Below are 21,887 nucleotides of genomic sequence, written 5' to 3' on the forward strand. Positions count from 1 at the left end.
TTACCCGGGTGTATGCCAACGTGTCACATATATAATAGCCTCCACAGAAGAGGAATAAGCCAGCTCCTGGACACAGGCACTGACCCACGGCACCCACTCCTACACTGCACCGCACAGAGTTACCCGGGTGTATGCCAACGTGTCACATATATAATAATAGCCTCCACAGAAGAGGAATAAGCCAGCTCCTGGACACAGGCACCGACCCATGGCACCCGCTCCTACCCTGCACTGCACAGAGTTACCCGGGTGTATGCCAACGTGTCACATATATAATAATAGCCTCCACAGAAGAGGAATAAGCCAGCTCCTGGACACAGGCACTGAGCCACGGCACCCACTCCTACCCTGCACTGCACAGAGTTACCCGGGTGTATGCCAACGTGTCACATATATAATAACAGCCTCCACAGAAGAGGAATAAGCCAGCTCCTGGACACAGGCACTGACCCACGGCACCCACTCCTACCCTGCACTGCACAGAGTTACCCGGGTGTATGCCAACGTGTCACATATATAATAATAGCCTCCACAGAAGAGGAATAAGCCAGCTCCTGGACACAGGCACTGACCCACGGCACCCACTCCTACCCTGCACTGCACAGAGTTACCCGGGTGTATGCCAACGTGTCACATATATAATAATAACCTCCACAGAAGAGGAATAAGCCGGCTCCTGGACACAGGCACTGACCCACGGCACCCACTCCTACCCTGCACAGAGTTACCCAGGTGTATGCCAACGTGTCACATATATAATAATAGCCTCCACAGAAGAGGAATAAGCCGGCTCCTGGACACAGGCACCGACCCATGGCACCCACTCCTACCCTGCACTGCACAGAGTTACCCGGGTGTATGCCAACGTGTCACATATATAATAATAGCCTCCACAGAAGAGGAATAAGCCAGCTCCTGGACACAGGCACTGACCCACGGCACCCACTCCTACCCTGCACTGCACAGAGTTACCCGGGTGTATGCCAACGTGTCACATATATAATAATAGCCTCCACAGAAGAGGAATAAGCCAGCTCCTGGACACAGGCACTGACCCATGGCACCCGCTCCTACCCTGCACTGCACAGAGTTACCCGGGTGTATGCCAACGTGTCACATATATAATAATAGCCTCCACAGAAGAGGAATTAGCCAGCTCCTGGACACAGGCACCGACCCATGGCACCCGCTCCTACCCTGCACTGCACAGAGTTACCCGGGTGTATGCCAACGTGTCACATATATAATAATAGCCTCCACAGAAGAGGAATAAGCCAGCTCCTGGACACAGGCACTGACCCATGGCGCCCACTCCTACCCTGCACTGCACAGAGTTACCCGGGTGTATGCCAACGTGTCACATATATAATAATAGCCTCCACAGAAGAGGAATAAGCCAGCTCCTGGACACAGGCACCGACCCATGGCACCCACTCCTACCCTGCACGGCACAGAGTTACCCCGGTGTATGCCAACGTGTCACATATATAATAACAGCCTCCACAGAAGAGGAATAAGCCAGCTCCTGGACACTGGCACTGACCCATGGCACCCACTCCTACCCTGCACAGCGTTACCCGGGTGTATGCCAACGTGTCACATATATAATAACAGCCTCCACAGAAGAGGAATAAGCCAGCTCCTGGACACAGGCACTGACCCACGGCACCCACTCCTACCCTGCACTGCACAGAGTTACCCGGGTGTATGCCAACGTGTCACATATATAATAATAACCTCCACAGAAGAGGAATAAGCCGGCTCCTGGACACAGGCACTGACCCACGGCACCCACTCCTACCCTGCACAGAGTTAACCAGGTGTATGCCAACGTGTCACATATATAATAATAGCCTCCACAGAAGAGGAATAAGCCAGCTCCTGGACACTGCACCGACCCATGGCACCCACTCCTACCCTGCACAGAGTTACCCGGGTGTATGCCAACGTGTCACATATATAATAATAGCCTCCACAGAAGAGGAATAAGCCAGCTCCTGGACACAGGGACCGACCCACAGCACCCACTCCTACCCTGCACTGCACAGAGTTACCCGGGTGTATGCCAACGTGTCACATATATAATAGCCTCCACAGAAGAGGAATAAGCCAGCTCCTGGACACTGGCACCGACCCACGGTACCCACTCCTACCCTGCACTGCACAGAGTTACCCGGGTGTATGCCAACGTGTCACATATATAATAATAGCCTCCACAGAAGAGGAATAAGCCAGCTCCTGGACACAGGCACTGACCCACGGCGCCCACTCCTACCCTGCACGGCACAGAGTTACCCGGGTGTATGCCAACGTGTCACATATATAATAATAGCCTCCACAGAAGAGGAATAAGCCAGCTCCTGGACACTGGCACCGACCCACGGTACCCACTCCTACCCTGCACTGCACAGAGTTACCCGGGTGTATGCCAACGTGTCACATATATAATAATAGCCTCCACAGAAGAGGAATAAGCCAGCTCCTGGACACAGGCACCGACCCACGGCACCCACTCCTACCCTGCACTGCACAGAGTTACCCGGGTGTATGCCAACGTGTCACATATATAATAGCCTCCACAGAAGAGGAATAAGCCAGCTCCTGGACACTGGCACCGACCTACGGCACCCACTCCTACCCTGCACAGAGTTACCCGGGTGTATGCCAACGTGTCACATATATAATAATAGCCTCCACAGAAGAGGAATAAGCCAGCTCCTGGACACTGGCACCGACCCATGGCACCCACTCCTACCCTGCACAATGTTTATCACAATAACAATCTGGTCCTGACTGTGGACATTATAAAGCAGACTGTAGGAGATGATTTCATGGCCAGTTGCAGCCCACAAATTCCATCTCAGTGTGTACTATGACAGGCAGTGAATCTAGAATAAATTGGCCTGCACTTAATGTATAAGTCAATAGTATATTACAAAGCTATAAATCACAGCAAAATGAATGGCCGCCTAAATCACATTCCTTCAAATATGTCAATAGAGACAATTAGAGATTCTGTATGGATGACAGCTGTGCAGAGCCCTGTCCGCTTTGTGCTGTACAACCTATACGTGGCTCACTGGGGCCCACGCAAATGGACAATGGCTTCCCTTTACTGGGCCATGCGCCGGAGTCGCACTGCGCATGTCCAGCGATGGTGCTCCATTTGGGGGTGGGGAGTCTTTGACCATGGACTATGTCAAGTGGTTTGCAGAATTTTGACAAGGGAGATGGCCTCTGGAAGGTTAGGGGTGCAGCGGCTGATCTGTGAACACCATCACCAAGGACAATGTTGATGAGGGTCATAGTTAAGGTGGCCACCAGGGTGACCGTGGTCAAGTCAAAGCAGATAGAAGCCTCATCGGGATCTATCTGCTGGATACTTGGTCTAATCAAGGTTTCTGCAGGGTGGGTCCCCCACCAGATGACTCCAGAACAGAAGGAGGCTCAGGTGACTCGGTGCTGCAACATGCAGGCCTGTCTGTAAGATCATCAGCAGCAATGAATCCACAGAAGAACCACCGTCAGTGCTACGTGTGCCAAAGCAGATAAAGGCTGTTTCTGTGGCCAAAACTGGTCATGTAGCTATCGTACTACTTGTGCAATCATCAAACCTACATTGGGGACTGGAACACCAACCGCTGCCTGCCCCAAGTGCTAGAAGCCTTTTCCAGGTGCTGCCCAAGAACTTGCGCTCATGGTGCCCTTCTCCATCAGAGCAATGCACCTGCCAACAAATCCAGGGAAGTGGTGGGATTTCCTGGCCCATGATCATATCCAGAAACTTGGTCATTCAACCGTACAGTCCAGCCCTGGCCCTCTGACTTATTTCTGCTCCCACAAATCAAGTGCAACATACACAGGATTTATTTAGAGTCACCAGAAGCTGCACTGGTGACCAGCATGTAGAAGACATACCTGCTTCGGACTGGTCCTGCCACTTCAATAAGCGGTTTGAGTGAATGCAACTTTCCATAGTCTTCTTTGAAAAATGTAAAAACCCATAGAACAAAATGGAAGGATGCAGTCCTTCATGTGCTAGACCACAGTTTGTAATATGGATCTATTTGTCAGTAGTGCCACATGTAATTAGGTAATTAGGCTGTTTTGTGGCATTATATATGAGGAATGGCTGCAATACAACAATAAAGTATCACTGGGGCAGCTATATAACACGCAAACGTTCCGGTGATACCAGCCCACCAGCCCCCCCCCCTGTAATTAGGTAATTAGGCTGTTTTGTGGCATTATATATGAGGAATGGCTGCAATACAACAATAAAGTATCACTGGGGCAGCTATATAACACCCAAACGTTCCGGTGATACCAGCCCACCAGCCCCCCCCCCCCCCCCCCTGTAATTAGGTAATTAGGCTGTTTTGTGGCATTATATATGAGGAATGGCTGCAATACAACAATAAAGTATCACTGGGGCAGCTATATAACACCCAAACGTTCCGCCCCCCCCCCCCCCCCCCCCCCCCGTGGTCAGACTACGTAGCGTCTTGTCAGTCTTGGAACATATGCACAGGGGGATTGGAAATCACAACTTTGGGTTTTAAGTTTCAATAAAAAAAAACATCATAAACCCAAAGATGCTAAAGCATCGGGTGAATAAAACCAAAATGGTCGCCAGAGACAACTTAGATCTTTGCCCAGTAATAAATCAGCCCCTAAGTAATGTTCTCCAACATAAAATGCAGCCCCGGTTACTTTGTTGATAACGTTATAAAATAAATAAATAATAAAAGCAGTAACAATATGCAGACCAAGTAGCACATAAAATAAACAAGATAATAAAATCATCACTGATGAACAATAAAACTGCTAAACAGGTACAAGAAGGAAAATCTGAACACATTGTTGTGAATGATAAAACTCATTGGGCAGTATTCAATGACAAATTTCGGCATGTGCAGCGAATCCTGTGTAGGATTCGCTGCACTGTCGCCGTGTTCCAGAGGGCTGCAGCATTCACTGCAAGCCCTCTCTGTCACCATATTCAATGCCGCAGTGGCTCGCTGCCCCTGACAGCGAATCTTAACCCCTGCGGCAGATGCCGCAGGGAGCTGGGGGACAGCCGCAGGCAGGGAGATGGAAGTCTCCCTGCCTGCCCCAGAATGTATGTGGGGGAAGGAGGGCTTCCCGGGACCCAGGCAGCACAAGCTGCCCCCCGGGAGAGCCAGCAGGGGATCGGGTATGCACTGCTCCCGATCGTGCATATGTAATGATCGGGAGCAGTGAATATATGAATATGTAATGAGCAGCTCTCGGCCCCCTGCTGGCCAATGTGTGTAAAAAAAATTGTAAAAATAAATAAATTAACAATTAAATATATATTCATGTGCAGTAAGCACATGAATAAAAATAGCATGCCCCTTCACATAATAAAATTCATGATTTTTTGACACCAAATATAAAAAAAAAACAAAAAAAAAAACTTTATTTTAAAAGTTCACATTCCACTTCACCATGAAAAGATGACGATTGCTGCACGGTGAAAATATCCTTGAAATGTATTTGCCATCTGGTCATTGAATAGGGTGATTCACTTTTTCAATCAAAAAAATCGCCTTACAGCACAAAAATAGCACAAATTTGCTGTAGAACATGGCGAATCAGCCTCATTGAATACTGCCCTTTGTGTGTCATAAATGGTTCTCCAGCCAATCAACTCCTGTCATGTGTTTAGCTCCTAACCATCATGTTTGAAAAAAGACAGTTCAGAGCTGATTGATAAAGGGGGCTCAAGACATACACGTTATCATTCACAACAAGTTGATCAATGGGACCCAAATATTAAGGGGCCCTTTAACAAGTGATCAAACTCATTCTGCATGATAAATGGATTTCCAGGCAATCAGCACCAAACTGTCACTTTGTAAACACATGACAGGAGCACCATTTATCATACGCCACTGGCTTTATCATTCACATTTTGTCCTCTCATGAAGCCAGTGAGGATTGTTTTTCGCACATGAGCCTAATTCATCATGTCTCGCTAATCAGAGAATTCGCTCCGGACTGCAAGCAGAAAGCCGCCACCCCAACAGCGGCCCCTTCCAAAACCGCAAATGCATCACAAATAGCAATAATTGTGCACGAATCCATTCACAAAAACAGATCCATTGATGCTTTTTCCATTTGCACCAATCTGTGGTTTCCACTCAAGACGCAGGCTGGAAGCGGTCATCAATGACGTCACAAACACTCCCCGAAAACATCATGTTTCCACCCCTAAATGCCAGCTTCCTATAGTCAATCTGCGGATACTCTGCGTCATCTTTGTGTACAGATATGTTTTCGCTTTATGTGCAGTCGTTTCATAACTGTCAATTTGCATATTCTCTGATCAGCGATCCATCCTGAATTAGGCCCAGTAACAAAGATTCTGCTGGTCATTATAGCCAGACAGATGTGAGCTTGGGCAAGACATTGCAGCGATAACGCCGGAGGAAGGCATTGCAGCGATAACGCCGGAGGAAGGCATTGCAGCGATAACGCCGGAGGAAGACATTGCAGAATGATGCAAAATGGTCAGAAATCGGCTACAAGCGAATGCAGGACGCCGTGCTGGACGATATATTCCAAACCAATCAAAAATAAACTACATTCCTTCTATATACTTTTACATTATTAAACTTTCAGATTTGGGAGGTTTCTTTTTTGCCTCGCCCTGTACATCCTTTATCACAGCAATAAGTAATGTGTCATTAGCACCACAATGCCCCATATAGAAGGGCTTAGAGCATTGCATTAGTAGCGGGATTCCTGAGACCTCTTAGCAAAACCCTTTGCAGCTGTTGGACGGCCTCCAATATCGCTAGTTCCAAAGTGCAGATCCTGAGAGGTCTATTAAGCGGTTGTTCCTTAGTCCAGACGAGTGAGATAAAATGCAGCGTAACTTCATCACAGTGCCTGAATTAATTGCCGTGGTTCTGCTACTGACATCTGAAGCTCCTGACACATTACTGGAGGAGAGTTCCTGCATAAGGGAATTCTGTGCCTGGTTCCTTCATCGCAGAAAGTGGCCTCCCTGGTGCTTACTGCTGTGTCGGCGGCTTGTTCTCTATAAGGGCCGTATAAGTGTAGAGAGGTATTTGGCTTATTTTCCTACATCTTACTGTATATGAACTAGCAGCAGGGAGACCCATCCATTTCTAGAAAGATTAATCATTTAATATTAAGGCGAATTCCCCCAAAACACCAGTTAAATATTACGTTCCTTCCAAATGTAAGTAAAAGGGGGTTGCAGAAGGTCTCGGACACCAAGGCCATGTCCCTGTTGGCTGAGGGGGGTTATTCTGGTGTGTTCGCACGGACCAGAACATTCGCACATGGTTGATGGTGGGTCATTTCTGCGCATGTGTATATGCCTGGTGCGTGCAGCCATGGCAAACAGACCCAAGGTTGCGGCCAGGGGGCATGGGCGGATAGTTGCGCCTATGGGAACGTCCAGTGCTTCATGGGCGTTCCCATGGTAATTAGCCCATTATGTCTGTGCCAGGTAGCTGACATCACCGGCTAGGCCCAGCTCGTGGACAGCTGCCGTGCTGACGAACTGTGGCTGGAGACCGGGACATCGCGGGACGGACCAGTGATCACACTTTGGGCTATACACAGGTAAGGTGCACTGCGGAGGGACGGGACGCCAGCCCCCTGCACCACCACCGTGTGTGCTCAACCAAGCGTGACTGTTACCTGCGGCAACGGACCCCGTTGCTCCACCACCCCTTTCACCCATTTCCCCACATCCTCCCCCCCCGAACCCCACCACCGCTCCACCCCCAAATCCCTGGACATTAATTGGAGATCTTCTCACCACCTATATGTCCCTGCCCGTTTGCCATGCACCATCAGTGAGATTAGACCAATAAATTCCATATTTTTCACTTACCAGCATCTCAGTGTATCTTTCACTCAACAAACAAGAGACACCGAGCACATATGCAATACCACTTGTCACAGGTAGTAGCTGAGCGCAGTACCACAAAACCATTTCTACTTGTTTCCACCAGGCTGGTCACCTGCATAGGTACTGCAGCTAGCCTCAACCAACTGTATCCCAGTGCGCTGCTCACCAAACCTACCCTCGATATTTCTGGGGGCCTCCACCCCTCAAGCACTAGTAGTTGTGTGAAGCAGAGAGGGATGGTTGGCGTATGTTCCATATAACAGTTCCATATAGACAGTCTCACTGACAGCTACTACACATTATGCCACAAATTGTAATGCCTACAACACATTATACCACACACCATAATGTTCATTATACATTATGCCGCGATGCCCATTACACATTATGCCCATTACATATTATGCCACACACTGTAATGCCATTACACATTATGCCACACACTGTAATGCCCATTACACCACATGCTGTAATGCCCATTACATATTATACCACATGCCCTAAAAGTGCCACTTACCTATATATTCTTTGCCAGAGGTTCTATGCCAGGGGGTTACATGCTCCTTGCCACGGGGGAATACATTTGGTACTTGTGTATTTTGGAGGCGCCCCTGATGTCCATCGTACGATGAACATATCGCATCGCATGCCATGTACCCGATGGCATGCGATGCGACGCGATTTTGACCCCCTATACGATAAAAAATCGTATAAGCACCCTAAAGGGTGCTTTTGAGCACCCTAATGGGTGCTTACAATGTTAAATGCACCCCCACGCCACCCCCCCCACTATAAACGTGAACCCGAAGCGTGGCGAGCGCAGCGAGCCCGCGAGGGGCGGCGGTGCGCGTCCTAGGACCTTTTCATACCCCCACTATCCACGTCGGCGTGGAGTTGAGAACAGAATAGTGTGGCGAGCGCAGCGAGCCCCGCAAGGGGACGCGGATACCTTCACAGGTAAACGCGTCCCTTCGCGGGCTTCACAGGTATCCGTGTCCGCTCGCCACGCTTCGGGCTCGGTGGCTCGCTGCGCTCGCCACACTATTCTATTCTCAACTCCACGCCGACGTGGATAGTGGGGGTATGAAAAGGTCGTAGGACGCGTACCGCCGCCGCTCGCCACGCTTCGGGTTCACGTTTATAGTGGGGGGGGTGGCGTGGGGGTGCATTTAACATTGTAAGCACCCATTAGGGTGCTTATACAATGTTTAATCACATCGTATGGCATTGTATGCCATGTACAATGGCATACAATTTAAAAATTGTATGCCATCGTGCACTATCGTACAATATCGCGTCGCATCGCATACCATCGTATGCGTTATGGTATGCGATGGGCGCCGCCAAAATACACAAGTACCATACATTTTCGTTGCCCAGTAGGGATTACATGCTTGTTGCCAGGAGAGTTAAATGCTTGTTGCCCAGGGGGATAACATGTTAGTTGCCATGGTATATTAAACACCATGCAGGGGATAACATTCTAGTTGCCTTGGGATGTTAAATGCTTGTTCCAGGGGGAATTTACATCCTTGTTGCCTAGGGGTAGAATTGGCAACTGCCTGACTGCGGTGGTGGGAGCTGCCTGGCGCCGCTGGGACAGAAATGAGCCAGCAGAGAATTCGCCGGGAGCTGCATGGGGATGGTTCATCGGGACATGAAGCTCCTGGCTGCTGCTTAAACACACTCACATGAGCCGTTGCTCCTGCAGAAGGCCTCCAGCCTTCCGCAGCAACTCCGGCTCATGTCAGTGTGTTGAAGCTACGGGCAGGAGCTGCGTTGTCCCGATGGACCATTCCCATGCAGCTCCCGGGGAATTCTCTGCTGGCTCATTTCTGTCCCAGCAGCCATGACAATTGTTGTTACCAGAGGGGGGGGGGGGGGGATTAAGTGCTGACTGCAGAGATGAGTGGCTCGGTGGCTGAATTTGGGGCCCCTCTGATCGTCGAGGACCGGGTCAACAATCGCCTTTGCCCCCCCCCACCCTCCCCCTGTCGCCGGGCCTGGACGTAAGCCCGCACTAGGAAGCTGTATTTCACAGAAGCAGTCTTCAAATGGCTTACTGGTCTATACACTAATTGTGCGTCCATGTGTACACTGTGACTGTAGTTTTACTGTGCTGTATATTGTGCACACAAATCTAGAATAGCAGGCTTGTGCTTCTCATTCTCTGCAAAGCGCACACAAAAAGATTAAAATTAGGTATAATATCCAGGTTCAGTAGTGTAACAGTTGCACTACAATTCTGGTCACACAATCCCACTGCTAAGCGAGAATTAAATTCATAGAGTACTTACCAGCTGAGTTGGCCCAGGGACCTCCATATCGTGAGGGGGCACTCACAGGCTTCGCTACAGCCTGGGTGTGTGTGGGGCACTCACATGCTGGTACAGTGAAAATAGACACAAACAAACATTGGTTTGTAACATGTGTCCTGGGTACTGTACATTTGGTAGTGTAACCATGACACTATGTACAGTACTATAAACTATATATCTTCTTCATCCCCGACACAACCCACAGGTTGTATCTCCACAATTTTCCACAAGGCAACCTGGGTGCCTGGCTAGGGCCCAGCAGGTCCCAACCATAAAGACAGTCCAACACATTCCCAGAGGAGCATTGTGCGGAATGTTATGACACCACATGAACCTGCCCACACTACCAAGGCTCCTTTAGTGTTCTTTGATGAGACGCCACCTGCACAGTGTATTTGACCGCAGCTGTGGAAGACAGGATGTACTGTAGGTAGCCATCTAATCTCTGACGGCTAACTACATCTTGATTACGCATGGGGCTCAGTGCAAACCACCGGGACCGAAGGGGCCTACACACAGAGAGATGTGCTGAGCATTCTGAGCGATACTAGATAGCGATGTGTGCTGGCTGATCTGTCATGGCCAGTGTTCTGGGCCCTGACCAATTAATATTCAACATGCTGAAAATGAATAGCTGGGCTACAGCGACGTGCATTGCTATGGCCCCTACACACGTAGCAATGCAGGGGCATTTTCTAAGCGATCTATTGGGTTAAATTCCCCATAATCGCTACATGTGTGTCGGCCCCATTAGTCCCGTGTGTACGCCTCATAAGATGGGGTACAGTACTGCATTATCACTAATGCTGTACTGTATCTGTAATTTATGGTAGTAGTGTTACGCTCTGCTCGTTTTATGTGAGTGATGACAGACAGATGTGTTTATTTATAATTTTACTAGATAAAATTGCTGTGGATATAATTACAGTATTTTATGACAAATGCATTAATACAATATCTCAAAGTTGACTAACACTTAGGTAATATTATTAATGGTATTCATAATACTAGTGCTCAAGGATGTCCAGTGGTGATGGGTGACCACCTGCGGATTTCAGGGGTGTTCCTGCAAAACATGGGGGGCTTGGGGGGTTTGCGATGTAGGTTATATCGGGTTCTTTCCACTCCTGATGTGACAGACTTTGGGTTATTCCGCCAGTGTGTTGTTGCTGCTGTTTGCGGCGTCCCGCTGGTTGGCAGTTCTCCAATGTTGGCTTGCATGTCAACACAGGGTTTTTAGTCACGTTTGGGGTGCAGGTGTTTTGGATGGCGACGGGGGCTGCTCTGCACTGTCCTCCTTGGCTGCCGGTGTCCCTGTCTTTGGGGGGGATGCCGGATTGGGTAGCTGTGGTGGCTGGTCCGGAGGAACCTTGCGCTTGCCTTCGTCTGCGGGCTTGTCTGCACAGGATGCCTAGTTGGGCTCCCACACAGACCGCCTCAGCTTCTGGGGGAAGCGTGGTTCTTCTGGCAGAGTGCACAGAGTGGATGGTGCCTTTTACCGCTGCCGGTCACTGCTGCTATCTCTGCTGACGGGCTTGCCTACTCATCTGGTCCCTCTCCGTTGCCGCCTTCTTCTCTCTTCGCCACAGCCTTCCGTCCTCCGTCTCGTGCGCGCCCGTGGTTCAGTGACTTCTGGGTGTGTTGGTGGGAGGGTCTGGTCCCGATCATCCATTTGCGGTGAGCTGGTATGCTCTGGTGTCTGATGTCCTTCCTCCAATGCATTTCTGCCCCTGTATGGGCCTTCTTCTAGTAAACTTATAAATAAACACATCTGTCTGTCATCTCTCACACTGACATAAAAGGAGCAGAGCGCAGCACTACTACCATAAATTGCATATTCTAATCCGGCCATGTTGGTCTCCCGGCAAGTGCCGCAGCCAGCACCGAACAATCCAAGCGCAGTGCACTGGTAACCACTGTGAATCCTGTACAGTATATGTGTTGTAGAGTACAGTGATATTGTCCTCCCCCCCCAACAGAACAGCTCATCAGAATAACAGAGCTCCTCCAGCTAGTTTTCCACCATTTGATAGTTTTTACTTTTAACATGCTTCTACATTACATTTATTTTTTTCAATAAAACGGTTTTATATTGTTCTGTGCATCGTTATATGTCATTCATTTTTACTGCATGGGACAGTACCTTACTGTATGCTAGAAACACTTTTTATTGACAGCAGATGATATGGGATACAATCAGCAGGACAAAGGTAACCAGGTACAGAACAACAAAAAGGTAACGTCACAATATCAACTTTTTGGGGTAATTTTTTGGGGGTTGTGTGTGGGGTTTTTTTGTATAATTTTTTCTTTTTTTGCTTTTGGACACTGACGCACACAGAGAACAGACACATCAACGGAAATAATCATAGCATAATGAGACTCACGGACAGCAGTGTCCTTACACATGTGGAACCTATACCGTTGCTAGTGCCATAGTGGTGGGCTCCCACGAAGCCCTGGCTGATACTCGTGATACCTCTGTGCTCGAGTCTGGCCTGCTCATACTGTATGACATACCTGCTGTAGCGTAAATCTGTGTTCAATGAGTGTAGCGTAACGAGACGCACAGACAGTACATCTTTAGGCTGTGGGTGGGGAAGGTTGGGGTACTTACAGAGCCTCTGACAGGATCCTCCATATCGGGATGTCATGTTTTGACCACTGCCAGGATTGCGTATGCTTCTCTTTTGATGTCCCTTCCCTCTAAGATGTAACTATACCTTAACAAAACTGTAATTTAGAAGGATAGCAGGAAAGACTTTATTGTATGATAGTGATGTCTCAGAGACAAACAGAGGCCGAGCTCCAACATTACACTTACACTTCTGCACAACAAACCTTTGGAAATGATTCCGCCACTCTGCTTCCAGGTGGATTTCCCGAGACTGAAAGGTAGACGTACGCCCCGTATTGCATTGGGGCGAGCGTTCTGTAGCACTTCGAAAATAACCTCTGTCGCTTCCAGCACAAATATCCGTAATGTTTCCGTCCTGCTAATGTTTATTCTGCACTTTATCATCCATTGACATGGGAAGAAGGCGCAGCAGCAAATGCGCCTGGTATACAGAAATCACATCCGGTGCTGACAGTCTGGCAGAAGAGGTAGTAGCCAGATAATAAAACACACAATAAATATTACCTGTCTGCATGAAAGCACGAGGCTCTATAACCAATACCATTCTGCATGTGAGATGATGGACAGCCGCGGCTCCGTATTGCGCGCTCTATCACAGCTTTATCATTACTGCAGGTTACGGAGACGTCCGCTGGTCTCCTTTCAGGTGGGGCGTTGATGGATTGTGGCGCTCCGCGCGCCTTCTATCAGCAGGTAAATGTATTTCACAGCAAATTCAATCTTAATGAATATGTACATGAAACGTATGGGAGTCAGGAAGCAGCAGGTGCAGGAAGATAAAGGACAGCGGTTATCTATAGGAAATGGCCAATTCCATTCATTATAGAAATAAATATAACAAAAAGTGCTTTAGTAGAAAGAGCAAGACAGTTTTATTTAATGAAAGGGACGCCTGTACAGGAATCTGAGTCAGTGTCGATGCTTATGCTGACATCACTGAAATGTCGACATTCTGCATGTGAAATCCAAACATTTGGGAGGCTTAGGCAATAGTGGTTGTGATAGTGTTAGTCACTGGTGGGTGGCTGGGGATGTTAGTGTTAGGCACCGGTGGGTGGTATTAGGGCGAGGTACTTGTGGGTGGTTGGTGTGTGTTAGGCACTGGTGGGTGGTGTTAAGGTACTTGTTTCCTAGAACAGCGCCCATCACGGGCATCACATGCCATTATAATGGCATGCGATGCGACCGATGGCCATGATTTTACATAGAAATGCATGGTAAAATATAAATCGCGTCGGTCGCATTGCATGCGGCCAAAGAATCGCATGTGATGCGACCAACGCGATTACCGATTTTACATAGGGAACAATGTTAAATGGCCCACAGACCCCAAATAGCCACCCTGAAGTGTGAAATGGCCCCCCCAATTGTTAACGCCACCCCACGATCAACGTCAACCCGAAGCGTGGCGAGCGGCGGCGGTACGCGTCCTCCGACCTTTTCATACCCCCACTATCCACGTCGGCGTGGAGTTGAGAATAGAAAATGTGGCCCGAAGCGTGGCGAGCCCCGCGAGGGGACGCAGAATACATGTTAAGTTATCCGTGTGCGCTCGCCACGCTTCGGGAGCACGCCACGCTTCGGGCTCGGTGGCTCGCCACACTTTCTATTCTCAACTCCACGCCGACGTGGATAGTGGGGGTATGAAAAGGTCGGAGGACGCGTACCGCTGCGCTCGCCACGCTTCGGGTTGACGTTGATCGTTGACGTTGGTGGCGTTAACAATTGGGGGGGGGGGGCGGCATTTCACACTTCAGGGTGGGTATTTGGGGTCTGTGGGCCATTTAACATTGTTCCCTATGTGAAATCGGGTCAATTGGGCCATTTAACATTGTTCCCTATGTAAAATCGCGGTAATCACGTCGGTCGCATCGCATGCGATTTTTTGGCTGCATGCGATGCAACCGACGCGATTTTTTTCCTTGCGATGCCTAAGATCAAAATCGTGGGCGCTGTTTTAGGAAACAAGTACCAGTGTTAGTGTAGAGCACTGGTGAGTGGTTGGGCACTAATAGGGTGAGGGACTTGTGGGTGGTTGGTGTGTGTTAGTCTATAGTGGGTGGTTGGGGATGTTAGTGTTAGGCACTGGTGGGTGGTTGCGGGGTATTAGGGTGAGATACTTGTGGGGGTTGGTGTGTGTTAGGCACTGGTGGACAGTTGGCAGGTGTTAAGCACATGTGGGTGGTGTTAGGCACTGGTGAGTGGTTGGGCACTATTAGGGTGAGGTACTTGTGGGTGGTTAAGCATACCTCCCAACATGACCCTCTCCAGGAGGGACACAATGCTCTGTTTCTGGACTTCCCTCTTAATGTATGACTGCCATCACCTGTTTCACACAGGGTAATGGATAAGAAAGGTGCTTCACCACACAGGTGATGGCAATCATACATTAGAGGGAAGTCCAGAAACAAAGCATTGTTTCCTCCTGGAGAGGGTCATGTTGGGAGGTATGGGTTAAGATGTGTTAGGCACTGGTATGTGGTGTTAGTGTAAGGTACTCGGGGGTGGTTGGGGTGTGTTAGGCACTGGTGGGTGGTGTTAGTGTGTGGTAGTGGGTGGTTGGGGGTGTTAGTGTGAGGTACAAGTGGGTGGTTGGGGTGTGTTAGGTGCTGCCAGGTGGTGTTAGTGCTGGGGTAGCCAACCCTTGTCCTCGAGAGCTACCAACAGTGCATGTTTTGCAGGTCTCCTCACAGAATCACAAGTGAGCTAATTAGCTCCATCTGTGTATCTTTTAAAATGTGTCAGTGATTAATGATTGCAGCTGTGCAGCAGCTAGGTTGTCTGAAAAATGTGCACTGTTGGTAGCTCTCGAGGGCTAGGGTTGGCTACCACTGTGTTAGTGTGAGGTACTACTGGGTGGTGTTAGTGTAAGGTACTAGTGGGTGTTATGGGGTGTTAGAGTGAAGTACTAGTGGGTGGCTAGGGAGTGTTAGGGTTAGGCACCGGTGGGTGGTTGGGGGGTGTTAGGGTGAGGAACTAGTGGGTGGCTAGGGGGTGTTATGGTTAGGCTCTGGTGGGTGGTTGGGTGAGGTACTAGTGGGTGGTTAGGACATGTTAGGATTAGGCACTGGTGGGTGTTAGGGTGAGGAACTAGTGGGTGGCTAGGGGGTGTTATGGTTAGGCTCTGGTGGGTGGTTGGGTGAGGTACTAGTGGGTGGTTAGGGCATGTTAGCATTAGGCACTGGTGGGTGTTAGGGTGAGGAACTAGTGGGTGGCTAGAGGGGTGTTAGGCACTGGTGAGTGGTTGGGGGTGGTTGAGGTACTAGCGGGTGGTTGAGGTAATAGATGAAGTGGACCAGCCATGTTCTATGCAGGTTGTAACTTTGCATTACCTTTCTTCAGCTGGGTACATACTTATATAATCCATGGGCCCGACTATTGTATATAGCATGGGTCTTCAAACTGTGGCCCTCCAGATGTTGTGAAACTACAAATCCCAGCATGCCTTGCCACAGTTTTGCTATAAGGGAGTGTTAAAACTGTGGCAAGGCATGCTGGGATTTGTAGTTTCACAACATCTGGAGGGCCACAGTTTGAAGACCCATGGTATATAGTAATCTGTACTATTCCAGGAGCATTAAATGATCAATAGAATTAACCGCTCCTACAATAGCCATGGTATGGAGTTTGCATCTTATGTACTGTTTAATAGTTGGTGGGCTGACTTCCCGGCCCCATAGAATCCTGTACACTCTGAGCCATTTCAGTACAGTGTGTTCTGGAGGCAGGGAGCAGGTCATACTGAGCACACACTGATCGGCCAGGGAATTAATATGTATCCAAATGACGCCTCATTCAAACAAGATACACTGCTTTGTCCTCATTATTCTAACTCTGCTTATACATTGTTTCCTAAAGACCAGCTCCTTTGCTTTCACAATAATTTATATTTCTTCCGCAAACCACGTGCAACCTTCCCCTACCTCCCCAACGGCACGTACGCAACCTGCCCCTAACTCCCCAACGGCACGTACGCAACCTTCCCCTAACTCCCCAACGGCACGTACGCAACCTTCCCCTAACTCCCCAACGGCACGTACGCAACCTTCCCCTAACTCCCCAACGGCACGTACGCAACCTTCCCCTAACTCCCCAACGGCACGTACGCAACCTTCCCCTAACTCCCCAACGGCACGTACGCAACCTTCCCCTAACTCCCCAACGGCACGTACGCAACCTTCCCCTAACTCCCCGACGGCACGTACGCAACCTTCCCCTAACTCCCCGACGGCACGTACGCAACCTTCCCCTAACTCCCCGACGGCACGTACGCAACCTTCCCCTAACTCCCCGACGGCACGTACGCAACCTTCCCCTAACTCCCCGACGGCACGTACGCAACCTTCCCCTAACTCCCCGACGGCACGTACGCAACCTTCCCCTAACTCCCCGACGGCACGTACGCAACCTTCCCCTAACTCCCCGACGGCACGTACGCAACCTTCCCCTAACTCCCCGACGGCACGTACGCAACCTTCCCCTAACTCCCCGACGGCACGTACGCAACCTTCCCCTAACTCCCCGACGGCACGTACGCAACCTTCCCCTAACTCCCCGACGGCACGTACGCAACCTTCCCCTAACTCCCCGACGGCACGTACGCAACCTTCCCCTAACTCCCCGACGGCACGTACGCAACCTTCCCCTAACTCCCCAACCACATGTACACAACCTTTCCCTAACTCACCAACCGCACGTACGCAACCTTTCCCTAAACGCAAATACGCAACCTTCCCCTAACTCCCCAACCGCAAGTGTGCAACCTTCCCCTAAATCACCAACCGCAAGTGTGCAACCTTTCCCTACCTCCCCAACCGCAAGTGTGCAACCTTTCCCTACTTCCCCAATCGCACGTGTGCAACCTTTCCCTACCTCCACAAACGCAAGTGTGCAACCTTTCCCTAACTCCCCAACCGCAAGTGTGCAACCTTTCCCTAACTCCCCAACCGCAAGTGTGCAACCTTTCCCTAACTCCCCAACCGCAAGTGTGCAACCTTTCCCTACCTCCCCAACCGCAAGTGTGCAACCTTTCCCTAAATCACCAACCGCACGTGTGCAACCTTCCCCTGACTCCCCAACCGCACACACACACAACCTTCCTCTAACTTCTCAACCTTACCATAAGACAGTCATGCTGGGGGTGGGTAAAAGCCGGAAACATAGTAAATGCATTGAAAAAGCCGGAAACCATGTAAAGTGTATTAGAAAAGCCGGAAATCTTAGCAAATGCATTGAAAAAGCCGGAAACTATGTAAAATGTATTAGGAAAAGCTGGAAATCCTAGTAAATGCATTACAAAAAGCTGGAAATCATAGTAAATGTATTGAAAAAGCCGGAAACCATGTAAATTGTATTGGGTTGGGATCATTGGAGCAGTAGGTCAACAAGCATTAGGTCGACACTACTAGGTCAACATGACTGAAGGTCGACATGCAAGGATGTTGACATGACTGAAGGTCGACGTGTGTCATTAGGTCAATACAAGCATTAAACCATGTAAAGTGTATTAGAAAAAGCTGGAAATCATAGTTAATATATTGAAATAGCCAAACACCATGTAATGTGTAGTAGAATAGCTGTAAATCATAGCAAATGATTTGAAAAAGCCAGAAACATAGTAAATGCATTGAAAAAGCAAATGCAATCTATGGTAAATGGGCCCTGTTGTATTGAGCAGCAGCAGCTTCTTGTATATAGCATTGGCTAGAGAAAAACAAATGTTTATTGTATAGGGTCATGAACTTATGTCAGCTAAGCTGCAAAAATATTATCAAAATCCTACTGTAAGGTAAGGTCGCTGCCTTTTCCGGCTTTTTCAATGCATGTACTATGGTTTCCGGCTTTTCTAATATAATTTACATGTATTTACTATGATTTCCAGCTTTTTGAATGCATGTACTATGATTTCCGGCTTTTCTAATACACTTTACATGGTTTCTGTCATTTTCAATGCATTTACTATGATTTCCAGCTTTTTCAATGCATGTACTATAATTTCCAGCTTTTCTAATACACTTTACTATGATTTCCAGCTTTTTCACTGCATTTACTATAATTTCCGGCTTTTCTAATACACTATGCATGGTCTATGTCTTTTTCAATGCATTACTATGATTTCCAACTTTTCTAATATACTGGGATACGGTTACTAGCTCTACAAGCATTAGGTCGACACCGCTAGGTCGACATGCAGGAAGGTTGATATGGGTTAGGTCAACAGGTCATTAGGTAGACATGGGGAAGGTCGACATTCAAAAGGACAACATTGGGATTTTACACCGTTTCTTTTGAGCCGACATGTGCCGACATATGGTATTTCATGCCCTACCATTCACTAGGCGTGGTGGTAGAATAAAATAGTGTGCTGAGCATAGCGAGGCACCGCACCCAAAGCATGGCGAGCGCAGCGAGCCCAACGAGGGGACGTGGTGCTAAGTTTCAGTGCCCATGTCGACTGTGTTGAAATTCAGGGAAAAAAAAAAAAGGTGAAGAACCCCATGTCGACCTTTTGACTGTTGACCTTCCCCATGTTGACCTAATGCTTGTATAGACCTAATAACATGCCGACCTGACCCACGTCGACCTTTAGTCATGTCAACATTCCTGCATGTCAACCTTTAGTCATGTCGACCTACTTGCGGTCTATCCAACTTCCATACCCAATACAATTTACATGGTTTTCGGCTTTTCTAATATACTTTACAAGTTTACATAGTTTCCGGCTTTTTCAATGCATTTGCTATGATTTCCGGCTTTTCTAATACACTTTACATGGTTTCCGGCTTTTTCAATGCATTTACTGTTTCCGGCTTTTACCCTCTTCCAGTCATGCTTGCCTACCTTACCCTCTCCTTCAGGGAGAAAATGCTCTGTTCCTGGACTTCCCTGGTGTCCCCACAGGTGCTGGCAATCCTACATAACCAGGGAAGCCCAGGAGCAGAGCATTGTGTCCTCCTGGAGAGGGGCATGATGGGAGGTATGGATAATGTATGATTGCCAGCACCTGTGGGGAGCTAGGTAACTGATAAGAAAGGTGTCACCACAGGTGCTGGCAATCATACATTACCAGGTAAGCACAGGAACAGAGCATTGTGTCCTCCTGGAGAGGGGCATGATGGGAGGTATGGATAATGTATGATTGCCAGCACCTGTGTGGTGCTAGGTAACTGATAAGAAAGGTGTCACCACAGGTGCTGGCAATCATACATTACCAGGGAAGCCCAGGAACAGAGCATTGTGTCCGCCTGGAGAGGGGCATGCTGGGAGGTATGGATAATGTATGATTGCCAGCACCTGTGGGGAGCTAGGTAACTGATAAGAAAGGTGTCACCACAGGTGCTGGCAATCATACATTACCAGGGAAGCCCAGGAGCAGGGCACTGTGTCCTAGCCAGAGCCGGCCCTAGCCTAAATTATGCCCTAGGCAAGATTTTGGTTGGTGCCCCCTACCACCGCCACTAGTTCCGTCTCTAACCCTGCTCCCCTTTCCCAGCACCATCAACCCTCATCATTGCAGTCATAATTTTGGTGCTCCTACCCGCAATATTTTAAATAGAAACAGCGCACCCATTCGGTGCGGAGCCCAAACAGGGGTGTGTTCTTGCTGGGAAGGGGCATGGCCACACAATAGTACCCCCAATTCAAATTATGCCTTACAGTAGTGCAACTTTATTCACATTATATCATGCGATGGTGTCCCTTATTCATGTTACATCACACAGTAGTACCACTTTACCTCATGTACATTACTCCTCATATTATTCACATTATACCCTTCGAAAAAAATCCTGAGAAAATATTGTATTTTAAGCACCTCCATGGACACACTGCAACCCAGCACAAAGCATTGTGTGCTGGGCAGAGGAGAAGAGCTGCAGCTGATGCTGTCACTTAAGGGGACGGGGCCCAGGGCCCCCACTGGGCCCTTTCATAACACTTTGGCCTGGGTAATTTGTACCCCCTACCCCATTCTCTAGGCACCCCTGATAATACCACACAGTAATGCCCCTTACACATGACACACATTATTAATGTCCTTATAACCATAATGCCCCTTACACATTATGACAACCTTTATTAATGCCCTTCATACACATAATGACACAAATAATGGCCCTTACACATATGTCACACATTATTAATGCCCTTATACACATGACACACATTATGCCCTTAAACATGTCACACATTATTAATGCATTTATACATGACACATAATGCCCCTTACATATACCGAACACTATTGCACAACCCACCCACCCGCAGACAGGACTCGCACAGCCGCTAACAGCCTCACTCACACACACAAAATAGGCATGCTGCATATTATTTTAATCAGCAGAAGCTGCTGATGCCCCTAGGCATTCCAAATGCCCTAGGCAATTGCCTAGTTGGCCTATGCCTAAGGCCGGCTCTGGTCCTAGCACTCATGCTCAGTACAGAGTAGTCACATCAGAACGACAGGACTAATGTAGCATCCTGTAACCACATACTCCACCAGAAAGCTTCCACCAAACCTACACGTGCTGGCTGGGACTTGCAGTACCTCCACACTAGTACAGGGGGAACCTATGAACCTTCTCAACCACATCAAGTGCACAGTCGTCACTGACTGTGACAGAGAAGAAGAACACACTGGAGGACGGAGAGGCAGAGAAGACTTTCATCTGATTGGCTAAATTGCAGCGCAATGGGTTATGGGAAACGTAGTCCTGCCCTGGAATGAGCGAGCGCTGAATACCGTTACAGAAACTCCAGCTCCCAGAATCCATAGCGCGGATCAGCGAACACGTTTTTGCAGGCGGGAAGCGCTGAGGTGTTGCCTTGGGAACGCGGTCTAGTGGCGGGCGGCGGGCTGCTGTGAGCGCCGAATACAGCCATGCTGCAGGAGATGACTGTGGACTCCCTCGTCCAGCACATAGTGCTCACCCAGCAGCAGGCTCAGGATAGGCGCAGAGTCATCCAGGAGGGTGCATATATATGTCCCCCCGACCAATGGGTGCAATCCCCGCCATGT

At 48.8% G+C, this 21,887-nt stretch overlaps 1 protein-coding gene across 6 annotated transcripts in view; it reads left to right on the forward strand.

Moving 5' to 3' along the window:
- The first annotated feature begins 21,650 nt into the window (after positions 1–21,650).
- CCDC172 (coiled-coil domain containing 172) overlaps positions 21,651–21,887 on the forward strand; it is a 39,230-nt gene continuing 38,993 nt past the window's right edge. For 2 of the 6 annotated variants that reach the window (XM_083149900.1, XM_083149898.1), the window contains exon 1: positions 21,651–21,840. In XM_083149900.1, coding sequence (XP_083006026.1) covers positions 21,750–21,840 — 91 coding nt within the window. In that variant the 5' untranslated portion in view covers positions 21,651–21,749. The remainder of the gene's footprint in view (positions 21,841–21,887) is intronic. The other 4 variants (XR_014444674.1, XM_083149896.1, XM_083149899.1 and 1 more) reach the window with 3 other exon arrangements.

This window comes from Crinia signifera, chromosome 6, assembly GCF_055691185.1.
Source record: "Crinia signifera chromosome 6, ASM5569118v1, whole genome shotgun sequence".
Taxonomy (NCBI): Eukaryota; Metazoa; Chordata; class Amphibia; order Anura; family Myobatrachidae; genus Crinia; species Crinia signifera.